The sequence below is a fragment of the Gymnodraco acuticeps genome, unplaced genomic scaffold (genome assembly GCF_902827175.1).
Source record: "Gymnodraco acuticeps unplaced genomic scaffold, fGymAcu1.1, whole genome shotgun sequence".
Taxonomy (NCBI): domain Eukaryota; kingdom Metazoa; phylum Chordata; class Actinopteri; order Perciformes; family Bathydraconidae; genus Gymnodraco; species Gymnodraco acuticeps.
This window is the reverse complement of record NW_022990501.1, coordinates 4848126-4859952: the sequence shown is the minus strand read 5'-3', so window position 1 is coordinate 4859952 and position 11827 is coordinate 4848126. Positions and strand designations below refer to the sequence as shown.

General features: G+C 39.3%; 2 protein-coding genes across 6 annotated transcripts in view; both read right to left on the bottom strand.

Annotated features, from left to right (window-relative positions):
• Nucleotides 1-378: 378 nt before the first annotated feature.
• Nucleotides 379-5321, bottom strand: zgc:153990 (uncharacterized protein LOC768125 homolog). Of its 5 annotated transcripts, XM_034226576.1 has the most exons (6): nucleotides 5253-5269; nucleotides 4175-4273; nucleotides 3025-3213; nucleotides 2374-2790; nucleotides 1784-1837; nucleotides 379-1703 (listed from the first exon to the last, which is right to left on the bottom strand). In XM_034226576.1, the coding sequence occupies exons 3-6, from the start codon at nucleotides 3149-3151 to the stop codon at nucleotides 1210-1212; spliced, it is 1092 nt and encodes a 363-aa protein (XP_034082467.1). In that variant the 5' UTR covers nucleotides 3152-3213; nucleotides 4175-4273; nucleotides 5253-5269; the 3' UTR covers nucleotides 379-1209. The 5 variants fall into 5 exon arrangements, with proteins under 5 accessions (XP_034082467.1, XP_034082469.1, XP_034082466.1 ...); XM_034226578.1 differs by lacking the exon at nucleotides 4175-4273 and having other exon boundaries at nucleotides 5253-5321; XM_034226575.1 differs by lacking the exon at nucleotides 5253-5269 and having other exon boundaries at nucleotides 4175-4516.
• Nucleotides 5322-7623: 2302 nt separating this feature from the next.
• The window catches only part of capns1a (calpain, small subunit 1 a), a 5814-nt gene continuing 1610 nt past the window's right edge, over nucleotides 7624-11827 (bottom strand). The window contains exons 5-11 of the mRNA XM_034226684.1: nucleotides 11683-11740; nucleotides 11466-11530; nucleotides 10805-10873; nucleotides 10226-10304; nucleotides 9835-9951; nucleotides 9664-9722; nucleotides 7624-9554 (exon numbers count right to left, since the gene is read on the bottom strand). Of these exons, the coding sequence (XP_034082575.1) occupies nucleotides 9528-9554; nucleotides 9664-9722; nucleotides 9835-9951; nucleotides 10226-10304; nucleotides 10805-10873; nucleotides 11466-11530; nucleotides 11683-11740 (474 nt within the window). The 3' untranslated portion in view covers nucleotides 7624-9527. The remainder of the gene's footprint in view (nucleotides 9555-9663; nucleotides 9723-9834; nucleotides 9952-10225; nucleotides 10305-10804; nucleotides 10874-11465; nucleotides 11531-11682; nucleotides 11741-11827) is intronic.

The window sequence follows — 11827 nt, the reverse complement described above, 5'->3', positions numbered from 1 at the left end:
GTGTAGCTATTAGTAAAGCCTATTATTGAAGTAAATCGGAAGAAAAAAAATAATATATATACAAGTACTTTATTTTTTAAACAAGGCTCAGTATTTCCCTTAATAAAGTGGGCACTGTAGGTATCAGAAAAGGTTAATGAAACAGGAGAGATTGCACATTTGTTAGGGACTATTTTCAGAAGCGGATTAATACATGCTGTGCTCTAAGAGATATCAATTTAACATGGATTGCTGATTCTTAATAGTTTTTGCACGATAATATAGTTATACGGCACAGAGGAATAAGATACATCATGATTTTGATACAGAGGTAATACTTGTTAGTTGTTAGTATCAATACAATGTTGGTTTTGGTCTTTTCTGAGGAAATGTTTTGAATATATTTCAAGCTTTATTCTGTACGGTCTTTTTGTAATGTGTATTACACATTTTCTGTTTGTACATATGTAAGACATCCTTCATCATTTCTAATTTAAGATAACTTGAAATATGCCATCATTGAAGACGGGAGAGTGCAGCTCTCAACAGAGATGGATTAACACATTCAGATCACTGGATCTATGTCCACTAGAGCACTTTATATATTATATAGTCACAGGAAGGAATATTACTTCTGTTCTCTTTCAATAAATCAGAGGTTTATTTAACATTTAAAAAGAAACCTGTTGAAACTTTTCATATTCAAGTGTTGATGTTTGGAATGTAAACAAAAGTAAATCAGACAATGACAACTTATTCAGTTACATGTATTTCAAAATATCTAACACCTTGTTTAGCTTTCAGACATACAGACCATATAATGGTCAGGTGCGGAAATCCACTGACCATTACAGTTCATGTGATCATCTCATTGATGCAACTACAACTTATCCAAGAACATAAAACAAAAATAAAAGATCTTTGCAAGTCATTGTTAAAGCATATCGAGGCTTTAAATGTGGTGTAGGCTTAATAAAAAATGCTAAATTCAGTAGCAAAAGGGGAAACTAAAATCTTCTTTCTTTATCGATGTACAATGTAACCCCACAGACAGTAATTCCATTAATAAAATGTTTCTAATAATACAATTTTTAAAACTTACAACAAAGAACCTGTTGAGTACTATCAAAAAGTACAGCAACTAGCGGTGGAGTCCAGAGGAACTCAAATGTTCCTGCACCTGAAGGCCATGTATGTAGCCATACAACAACATCTCTGACACTTTGTTTGCTATAATGCTGGCCGTCCATTCAGTTTGTCATGCATAAGAGAAATAGCTCCGTCTGTAAAGTCTCTGAGAACCTGCACCGTCTCCCTCTGGAGCTGCAGCGACTCGCGCACAAACTCCTGCTGAGTCTCTGCCAGCTGCTGCACCGACTCGGACAGAAGCTCCAGGGAGCGTGAAACCGTCTCCAGCAGGATGTTGGTGGCATGCTGCTCTTCAAGGCTCAGCGATGCATTGTGTAGCATGTTGTCTCTCATGTTCTGCGAGGGCTGACCTGGCAGTGGAAGCGTAGGGGCTGCTGCTGCTGTTGCTGGTGCTGCTGCTGCTGCTGCTGTTGGTGCTGGGCCTGCTGCTGCTGCTGCTGCTGGGCCGGAAGACTTCGGAGGTGGTCCTTGTTTTTGGATGCCATTGTTTCCTTGGTGAATCTCAGTTGGTTTTGTGGAAGGAAGCACATCTTCCCTTTGGTCGTCATCTGAGTCTCCTAATGCAGCGTCAACATCTTGAAGTAAAGAGAAAAGGCTTGTCAGTGTTTTCTTATTCTGAAAAAACCTAAATCTGTACTTCAGAGAAGAAACTCACCTTCTGTTGCAGGAATCTCATACTGCACATCATAGGCAGTTTGTGAAGAGTCCTCTGCAACATTCAAAGCATTTTAATGAAACAGTTTGAATGCATTTCTCCACAGGAACTTATTTAAGGGGACACATTTTACTGATGTTCAGGTTCATATTGGTATTCTGTGCCTGTACTGCGACATGTCTCCATGCTTTAATGTTCAAAAAGCTCTTTATTCTTCTCATACTGTCTGTGCTGCAACACCTCTTTTCACCCTCTGTCTGAAACCAGAGCCCAGTCTGCTCTGATTGGTTAGCTGGCCGGCTAAAAATTCCAACAATTTGTTTGTGTGTCTGTGTCACCCATATTCCACACATTTGTATCCAGTGAGAAAATGCATCCCATTTGCTTTTGAGAAGAGGGTGACGTGGATTTGCTCTAAATATTTTGGTGTGTGGATTATGTAGACATATGAACTTGCTCTACTGGAACTGATATCTCCGCGAGCAGACTCGGATAAGAGGTAGAAGATGGATGGATAGATGAACTTCCCTGATGTTTAGAATGAACTGAAGGTGAGTAAATAGTGACATATGATTGTTTCTGACACTTACTCATTGTGTAGGACATTGGTGGGGGCATAGATGCCCCGTCCAACCCGCCATTAGGAGAACTCTGCATTCCAATAATGTCCTCTTCCATTTCTTCTTCCTCCTCTGGCACATCATCGTCATCTCCCAGAGGGCCAAAGTCCCCGGAGCTCTGGTCTTCCTTGTCCATCTCCAGAATCTGGAGCACTATTTTTTCCGTCTGATTAAGGTCTCGGGAGAGTCGAGAGTTGAGGCCTCTGTTGGGCACTGTCCCTGACCGCATGGCACCCACTTTCCGCTTCGTGTCACACTTTAGATCGGACCATTTCTTGATGACCTCGATGATCTCACGTTGGCACTCCCCGATCTCATTGACACGGGCAGTAATCTCTGCCCATGTGCGCTTCTTTATGTCTGTTGGTACACCACGATTGAAATTGCCTTTGGGGGACAAAACAAAATGACCCTAAGCACTTGCCTTAAAATGATATTGCGTCAGTGATCAGATCTCATTAACATTGTATTTCTCACAGCTTCACTGTAATGTTCACTTTTATGACTTAACCATTGTATTGGTTACTTGGTTTAATGTTTTTGATTAACAAGCTACTAGGCAATCATCTCATTTCCAGGTACTCAGACCTCAGTGTTATTCTTTCATCTGAATGAACTTACCCACAACAACCATACGATGCTTCCTCACTTCGTCCAGCAGTATGTGGACTTCACTGAAAGAGAAGCGAGCTTTTCTTTTCTTGAAACGAATAAAACTGTCTTGGTTGTAGAATATTGGTGAAGACATCCTCCCAAAATTGGTGTCCAGCTACTGTGTAGTCTCTGCTGTGCTTCCACTTCTCCTGCTGTCTGATGACAGTTAACAACAAAAAGCATGGGAGTGTTAATTATGTGATGTATATGAATGTGCTCATGTGTCATAAATATATTGATTATTAAACTATACTTGCATTTATAAGGTTAGTAGTATCGCTGAGTGACAGCGTTACACTTGTTCGTGCTTAACAGCTTAGCAATAACCGTTCGTGCAGATGTATTGAGTTGATCAATATAGATAATACATTAATATTATCAACACTTTTACTGAAACGAACTTGAATACATATATCTAAGTGGTCTCATATCGTTAAACAGGAAATGGAGCAAGTTCTGCGCGATGACAACAATGTATGTCTGCTAGCCGTCAGAGTGAATGGACAATGGACGATGCTATCGACGCTTAACACACGCGACAGCCTAGTTAGCTAAAGAGCACTCGTAGTTAGCATTACACACATATAATACCTTGATTGCCACATTTCCATGATTATTTTGAACGAGTATCGGTTATTAAATGTCTCTTATATAGTGCAACTTGCACTTAATACAACACATAGCACACACTAGGTTAGCTCTCTCTGCAGTAGGATAACGTTAGCTAACGCAACACAAGACTCACAAATGACTAATAAAGCGACAACCTGACGTTTCCTGACTTCCAGACGAATACCTTAATGCCAAACATAGTTATTGAGATGGTGAACATACCCCAAAGTCAAAGAAGTTGGGGTTTGGTCCAGAAACGTAATGATAAATGTCCCTATCTTCAAGATAGCTAATGTCAAGCTAGCCAGAATGCAGCTAACGCTCCTCAAAAGATGTCCGGTTACCCTCAGGTAATAGCTAACTAAAGGCGCTGGCTAAAACAAGTATTGATGAACACATTGATCTTAGTATGGATATAGTTCATGTCGTTTAGGTGTTGGTTTACATGTAAAGTTTAACAATAACAACGATATATCTAGCACATTTGCTAATTGAGTTCACTTACTTTTGTTTCTTAAACATTTCCCGTTGTGACAATGCTTTTATTTTGAAGGAGCACGCCTTTTCTGGTAACGTAGGCTGTCTTGACCATAGACTGTATGGTCTTCTTGACACACACATTCACACAAACACACATTCAAAGCATTTTAGGAATCAGAGCCTGGAAGAAAAACATTACGGTTGGATGGATAGATAGCTACGAATAGTATTGTAAACATAGCTAAGAACAAAAGTACTGTTCTTAAAGGTGGGGTAGGTAAGTTTGAGAAACCGGCTCGAGATACACTTGTTGTTATATTCCATGGAATGCTCTCAACATCCCGATAGCAATGAATATCTGAAGTGCTTTGACAAAAAATCCATTAAAAAAAATGTTCATCTGTGGAAGCCGTGACGCTGTAAAAAGCACGACCAATCATCTGAGCCGGCCCGGCTAAAGTAACTGGATGGCCTACCTGCCTGTCAGCCTTCCATCTGGGCACAAACTTATCTCGTGCCCTCATTGGTCATGTGCGCGTTCGTGTGTGTTGGAGGAGGGGCTCTGTAAGGAAGTGGCAGATTTCTTCCGGTTGTGTATTTTCAAATTCCAGCGATCTCGAGCTGGTCTCTCCAAAATTACCTACCCCACCTTTAAGTACAATTTGTAGAGACTTGTAGTAAGTAGTATTTCGAATGTTTGCTACTTTGTACTTTTCACTACATTTCAGAGGTAGGGGAGAAGGGGGTAAGTTGAGCCAGTGGGTAAATTGAACCACCCCCTGTAACCAGGCAACGCCTTATAGTTGTAATCAAGTGACCAGAAATTATGCAAGCTCCACCCATTTCTCATTGCCTGTGAAAGAGAGATACTCATTGTGGTCTGGTAAGTAAACATTTTTACAAAAAAACGTTTTTTGCTTGTCAAAGTACATTTTCTAGATGTCAGCTATATCGGCTGTCATGTCAAAAAAAAATCCAGGTTTAAACACATATTGTATATGTTGATGTGTTGGCAGCGTATTAAACCATGTGAATCATTAAGCTAAAGATGACTCTGAATTTTAATGCTAGGCTATTTTTTCTAAAATGGTGGCTATTATTACCTCATTCACACCAACGGAGTTTCAGGGCCGGTTCGGAGCTGGAGCTTGAAAAGCACCGGGTTTTCCTCTTAGCTCCGGAATCCGGTTAGTTTCTAGCACCAAAAAATTGTCCGGCCAGAGCAAAAGCATTGCATACGTCACGCTTACGTCGAGGCGGGGGCAGGGGCAGATCAACTCCTGAACAACAACAAGAAGCCGGCGCTTTATCCAGTTTGTACACAACGATGGAGAAACTTAACAAGCAGCAGTGGTCCACTGAAGAGACCAGCTACTTACTGGGAATCTGGTCTTCCGAAGAGGTACAGATTAAGCTGGAGCACAATCAGCCATTGTTGTTGTTGTTGTCGGTGTGAGCTGTGAGCTGTGAGGGGTTTCCGGTTTCCGCGCGGTTTGGCTTTATGAAGCAGGCACGCAAACGGTTACGTCATGACGCAAACGATGACGCAGCACCAGTCGGAGTCTGGGCAGTGTGAAAAGAGCCGGAGCTAAACCGAAGAACCGGTTCTGAACATGAAAAGCTCTAGCACGGAGCTTGAACCGGAGTTGCGTTGGTGTGAATGAGGTATATGGGGTAAAGTGAACCATGGGCCTTGGGGTAAGTTGAGCCAGTTTTTCAATGGAGAAATTAATGAAAGTAGGCCAAGTTGATAATAAGAGCTCATTGTAGGCTACATTTAAAGTTGAATTTACCCTGTGTTTGATTGGTAAGATGTATGAAATTGTATTACCATTTGTATAATTACTTTTCCTTTTGAACTTTTTATTTATTTTTCATACATAACACCAATAGAACATACATGGAGATGCTTACATAACTGCAGCTATTGTACACCAGGATTCATCATACATACCCTCCTTGGGCACCAAAAGGACATACAGTTTCTTAGTGTTATCAATTTCTATATTGTGCAAACATTATCAACATATTACAGATATTATCACTCCCCCTCATCGGAAACATGATCGCACAATACCTGAACCATTATGATAGTAAGAGCCAGTGCTTTACCATCCAGATGAAACAAGTACAAGTGCAGTGAATAAAATAAATGAAAAAGAAAGAAATACAAATAAATAAGTAAAGAGTTGCTGCTAGAGATCTGGTGTTGCTTGTATTAATGGGGACAATGTTTTTTCGAATTTGTCAGTTTTCAGCTGTAGTCTTGCTGTGATTTTCTCCATTAAATAAACATTTTTTACCCTGTTTCTCCAGTGGACTATATTGGGGGGCTGTGGGTTCAGCCACGAGACCGTTATCATTTTTTTCGCAATTAGAAGAATTCTTAGTAAGAAAGCTACATTTCTGTCCATATCACTGGGCAGTATACCCAGTATATAAAGTGCTGGGTCCAAAGTAAAGGTAATGCCCAGCACCCGATTACTTTTCCTTTTAACATGTTAAATCAATCGATTCAACCGAAATGTATATTACAATTATTTGAAAAACTAAGCTTGTATTTGGTTTGTTATTTATTGTTTATAGTTACCTTTAATATTTGTTGTAGGTATGTCCAGGTTTGAACAGGTATGCCCAGGTTTGAACAGTGGTTCAATTTAAGACTTCTTTTTTTTTAAAGTAGCAATATTTTCACTGCCCTTGATCAAATATGAATTATTATCATTGCCATTGATAGGAGACATCCTGAATTATAGGTGTGTTTTCATTTTTACTATGTGTAATTTCTCCTTGCTTAGAGGACAGCATAACTAAAAAATTGCTCAATTTACCCCACTCTCCTCTGTAGTATAAGTATGTATTACTACATTTCTTAATATCTTAAATTACAGATTTGGATTAATGATGTGAAATGTAATCAAGTGTTGAATCAGACTTTAGTTCCACCTGGAGTAAATCCACAAGCTACCCTGCAGTATACAAAGTCATTCAAACTAGCTGCACCTTCACCAGCTTTGAGAACACTTTCATGATCAATCATTATAAAACATATCATATATATTATTCTGAAATGGACCAATCAAACAATGACTACTTTTGATATTTTGATGCGAATACTTTTACTTGAGTAACATTTTGAATGCAGAACTTTTACTTGTAACAGAGTACACTCTGGTACTACTTGTACTTAATTACAAGATCTGAGTACTTCTTCCACCTCTGGCTATGAAATATCAGACCCACCATTGAAGCACTCCTTTGAGCAAACTGTCAACGCAAAATATTGGCTTTAACTCAATAATTGAGCAAACAAATATTGTTTTGGTCAAACTTTCAATTCTAAATACTGTTACTGTCAATCAGCTGGGCCAGAACAGATCGCCAATTTAACCATAATGACATTCAATACATGACTGACTAATGATTCAAAGTATCCCGAAACATTTGCTAATAGTGCACCAATAATAACACGCGTTCAACATACCATTATTCCAAATATGGCACAGGGATTTATTTGACCAAGCATTATTAATAACAGTTTAATGACTGTGGCTAACTACATCGTTAAACACATTTCATATTGGCATCTTTGCTATTGGCTGCATGCATTAGTGGCATAAACATGATATATATATGATCAATTTACAGATTGTGCTGGTATTATTTGGTGCAGGCAATTTGAATAAGTACACAGTACAGTGATAACTAATAGTTAGTGGACCATAGAGAAAGCCATGGCCAAGTTGTACTACCATCATTACACATTACATTTAAAATATGAATTGCCAAACAAAACATTGTCTCTTGAGTTGTTGTTACAAATTACTATTAGTAAAGGACCCTGGCGTCCCTGACCCATATGTGAGTGTACAAATGATAAAACCCTGATCTGTTTGAATTAGGCTGCAGTACCTTACTTCACATATCAACCTCAAGTTGTTTGATTTTGTCTCATATTGTTGTTTTTGAAGAAGAATCTCCTGTGAATGGGTTTGGGGCTGGTTTCACAAAGATAATGTCATTGTGGTCTAATAAACAGTTGGACTGAGAGCCATTTCTATACACTCCTGTGTTGTTGCTCCAATTAGAAAAGGGACAACTGCACCCTATGATCTTTATGAGTAAATGGGAGTTGGTGACCAAGTGATTCTCAGAATAGCTCCATCCTACTTCAACCTGTTTAGAGGTCTACTCAGCCACAATAACTGAACATAGGTTTATTCCCCGTTTCAACTTTAAGTGGTATTATAGGTGTTAGCAGAGGTGTCATCAGCTATAAGTGCTGTGTTGGCACATTGCACGGCGGCAGACATTAGCTAGCCAGTGAACACACAGACTTGCATGCATGCGGAAACTAGCTCAGTAAACAAAGCACAGAGACACTGGGATTACAACACCGAGTGGAGTGACCTCATTCTCTGCCCAGGTAGACAAAACTACACACTATCTTTACATAGCTAGTAGTCGTGTGCAGCTCTGAATGATTTATGGTTTGCCATAACAAACTTAAAGGCCCTGCACATCCTCACAGATGTTTTCACTTAGTGTGAAGGGTTGGGTAGTCCTCTGTTCTGGGTGAAATTGGTTGGACTCTGAGGTCACAAAGCTTCATGCAGTGATATTAACGCTAAATGTAACAGAGATTAAGATGCCAATTGAGCAGTCTATACACACCCAGACTGTTCTTAGAGGGATAATATCTGGGAAAGATGGAAACTTCTTTGTAGGTGGTCGTTGAAACAAAAAACATGGCCAAATAAGTCACAGCTTAGGATGCAAGGCCATTTTATCCCAGCAATTTAGCATTTCACAGGCTCAAAACAAAACGAGTGTCACAGATCCTTTTAAAGCTGCGTTCCTACTGTATGGAACGGCTACAACAATCCTTTCAACAGCAACCGCACAGAGGACCGTCTACACTATGCCAATTGTAAAGGACACGATGCACCTTTGATGATTCTCCCTGACAGATAAGTGGTCTGCAGCATTTTAACGCCGCTTGGAATCTTGGCTGAGGTGCTGATAAAAAGAAATACCATGAACCAGGTACTATCCACTACTGATCAAAATGGAAAACCAAAACCGAGCAAGTTGAGCCATAGCACGCAGTGGAACGCAGCATAACATACGTAAAACTAATACCAACTCTCGGTTGCTGTAACAATACAAATACTGGCAAATTCTGTCTTTTGCATGTATAATGAGACAGTGAACACAACACTTGCATTCCATTAACATTCAAAGGACACCTGTGCAGGGGGGGATTTTCTGAGAAGAAAAAAAACAGGTTAGTAGGGATGGTTTCGAAAATGTGTTGTACTGTGTAGAAGGAAAAAAAATTGGTTCCATAAAAACAAGCAGGAGAGCGGCGTCTGGACTCAAGAGTACATGGTCAACTGAAGCCACTGAAAAGACACGAGAGAGAAGGGCTTTAACAATGAATGATTACCATCAACACAATCAAATGTTTTTAAAAATGTAGACTCCAGTCAAAATCATTTAAAATGTGTTTACCTCTTGAACATTGACTTTGATTGTCCCACTTTTATCTTTATCCAGGGTTTTGAAGGCACCTGAATCAGAACAGTTGTTAGGCATCTTCAGTCAATGAGTCTTATCACACAGAAAAAGCTGCATAACCAATAAATCAATCAATTGATTTAAGGACTGCTCTTTCAAACTTACGGCACATGGCATCCAGCCTCACAAGGCAGCCAATGTAGTTGTCAAAATCCATGTTCCCACTTTCATCGCTGTATCTGCGAATGATCATGTTGAACAGGTAGTCGTTGAGGGGGAAGCCTGAGAAAGTGATGAACAGATGAAACGTTGTCTATTATTCTGAAACAGCTTTACATAGGTTTCTGTCCTATGAGACGACTATATGCAAATCATTTTCTGTTTCAAACAAGCACAGCCACATGACTGTTGACAGTCAATCTAAAAGGTCTTTTGTTCATTCTTAATGCGTCCAAGATGACCGCTTTACATGTGGCTTCCATCACTGGTATTGATAATGTAAGTAACTATGCAAAAGCGGAAACATTTTTTAAATAAATGTAAAAAGGAAATTCACCTGCAGCTGTGAAAGCATTGGGCAACTCATCTGCACCGATGACACCGGAGCCATCTGCGTCGTAGGACTTGTACACGCCCTAAACAATTACAGTACAAAAGTATTTAGAGCATATAAGCCATGAAAGATTCCTAAGAAGTTGATTCACAACCTCAAGACCAGTAACAATTATTTCTCTCTAACAACCTGAATGGCTGTCAATATGGAGGTATATGGTCTGCATTTATACGGTTCTTTTCTAGTCTTTCAACCACTCAAAGTATTTATTCAACACATTCATACAATATAAAGTGCCAGTTGCTCACCAGGAGCGATAAACATCTCACAATCAGAGTCTTTTAAATGGACACTTCAACAAGTTGACTGCAGGGTTTGGGGAATCAAACCAGCAGCCTTCTGGTTGGTGGACAACAACTCTACCACCTAAGCCAAAGTTCTAAGATCAATAAACAGCTGATACTGTATATAAATGGTTTTAAAATAAAGTTTCTAATGTGTTTACCGTTCCTTGAGATGTTTCAGAGGTACTGTACAGAAACATAAGGGATAGTACAAATGAAATGGGTCTGCTGTACTTGCCTGCCATTTCTTGACATTGTTCCAGAGGTGTTTGAATTCATGAAAGCCGAGTTTTCCAGTGCTGTCACTCTGAAACGGCATTAAGGACAACAGACACGTTTTTCTTCTTTGGCTCCAGCCTAGCCAAACAGTGGCACTACGTGTGGACATGCTGTGTTTGCACTAGGCGTGTATTCATGTGGTATACATTTCACAGTAGGGAGAGAATATTAACTTTTTTCTATTACATATTTGCAGGTGAGGTTTACTCCACAAGTCAAATGGATCACTTATTCACCTTTACACAGTCGTATTAGTTGCAATTTATAGTGGTTTGCAAAATCTTAAAAACAAGGTCCTGTGAAAAATGGTTGTGTATGCTTTCATTTGAGAATCTTAATTTTTTTTAATGAGTATTACATACCTGAACTCTGTAAAGAACATCCATCTGTTTGCATCTTGCAAATTATTTAATCTGTATATCATATTCCATTTACTTTGTTTATGTCCTATACATTTATGTTACATTGTGGGAAGCCTGTGACTTTAGTTGTTCATTGCCATATGTACACTGTAGCTACTGTGCACATGACAATAAAGCCTTGAATCTTGAAACTCTCCTTTATACTCGGCCATCTATGTCAACAGAACACACAAAGCCCACATATGAAATAAAGGATACATCCATGACAGCCACCATGCTTCTACACGACTCAATGCTGAAACCATCCGTCTTCAGGTCTCCATCTAAAATAGGATAAAACATACATGCATTCACCATGTGGTAAATCTCTTATAAAGACACATAACGTTTGTAAATGACAGAATGACAGAACAAAGAGCTACAAGGAACACCCAAATGGATTTGTAGGAGAAGGACTCTGAATGACATGTCTTACGTTTTGAAATGATTCTGTTCATGATGTTCATCAGCTCACATGGGCTTACTTCCATGTCCTATATGACAAATATTAAACAAAATTACAAAGGCAGCAGAAACCTGTACACAGACACATTTTGATGTTCTTCTCTAATTAATGAATA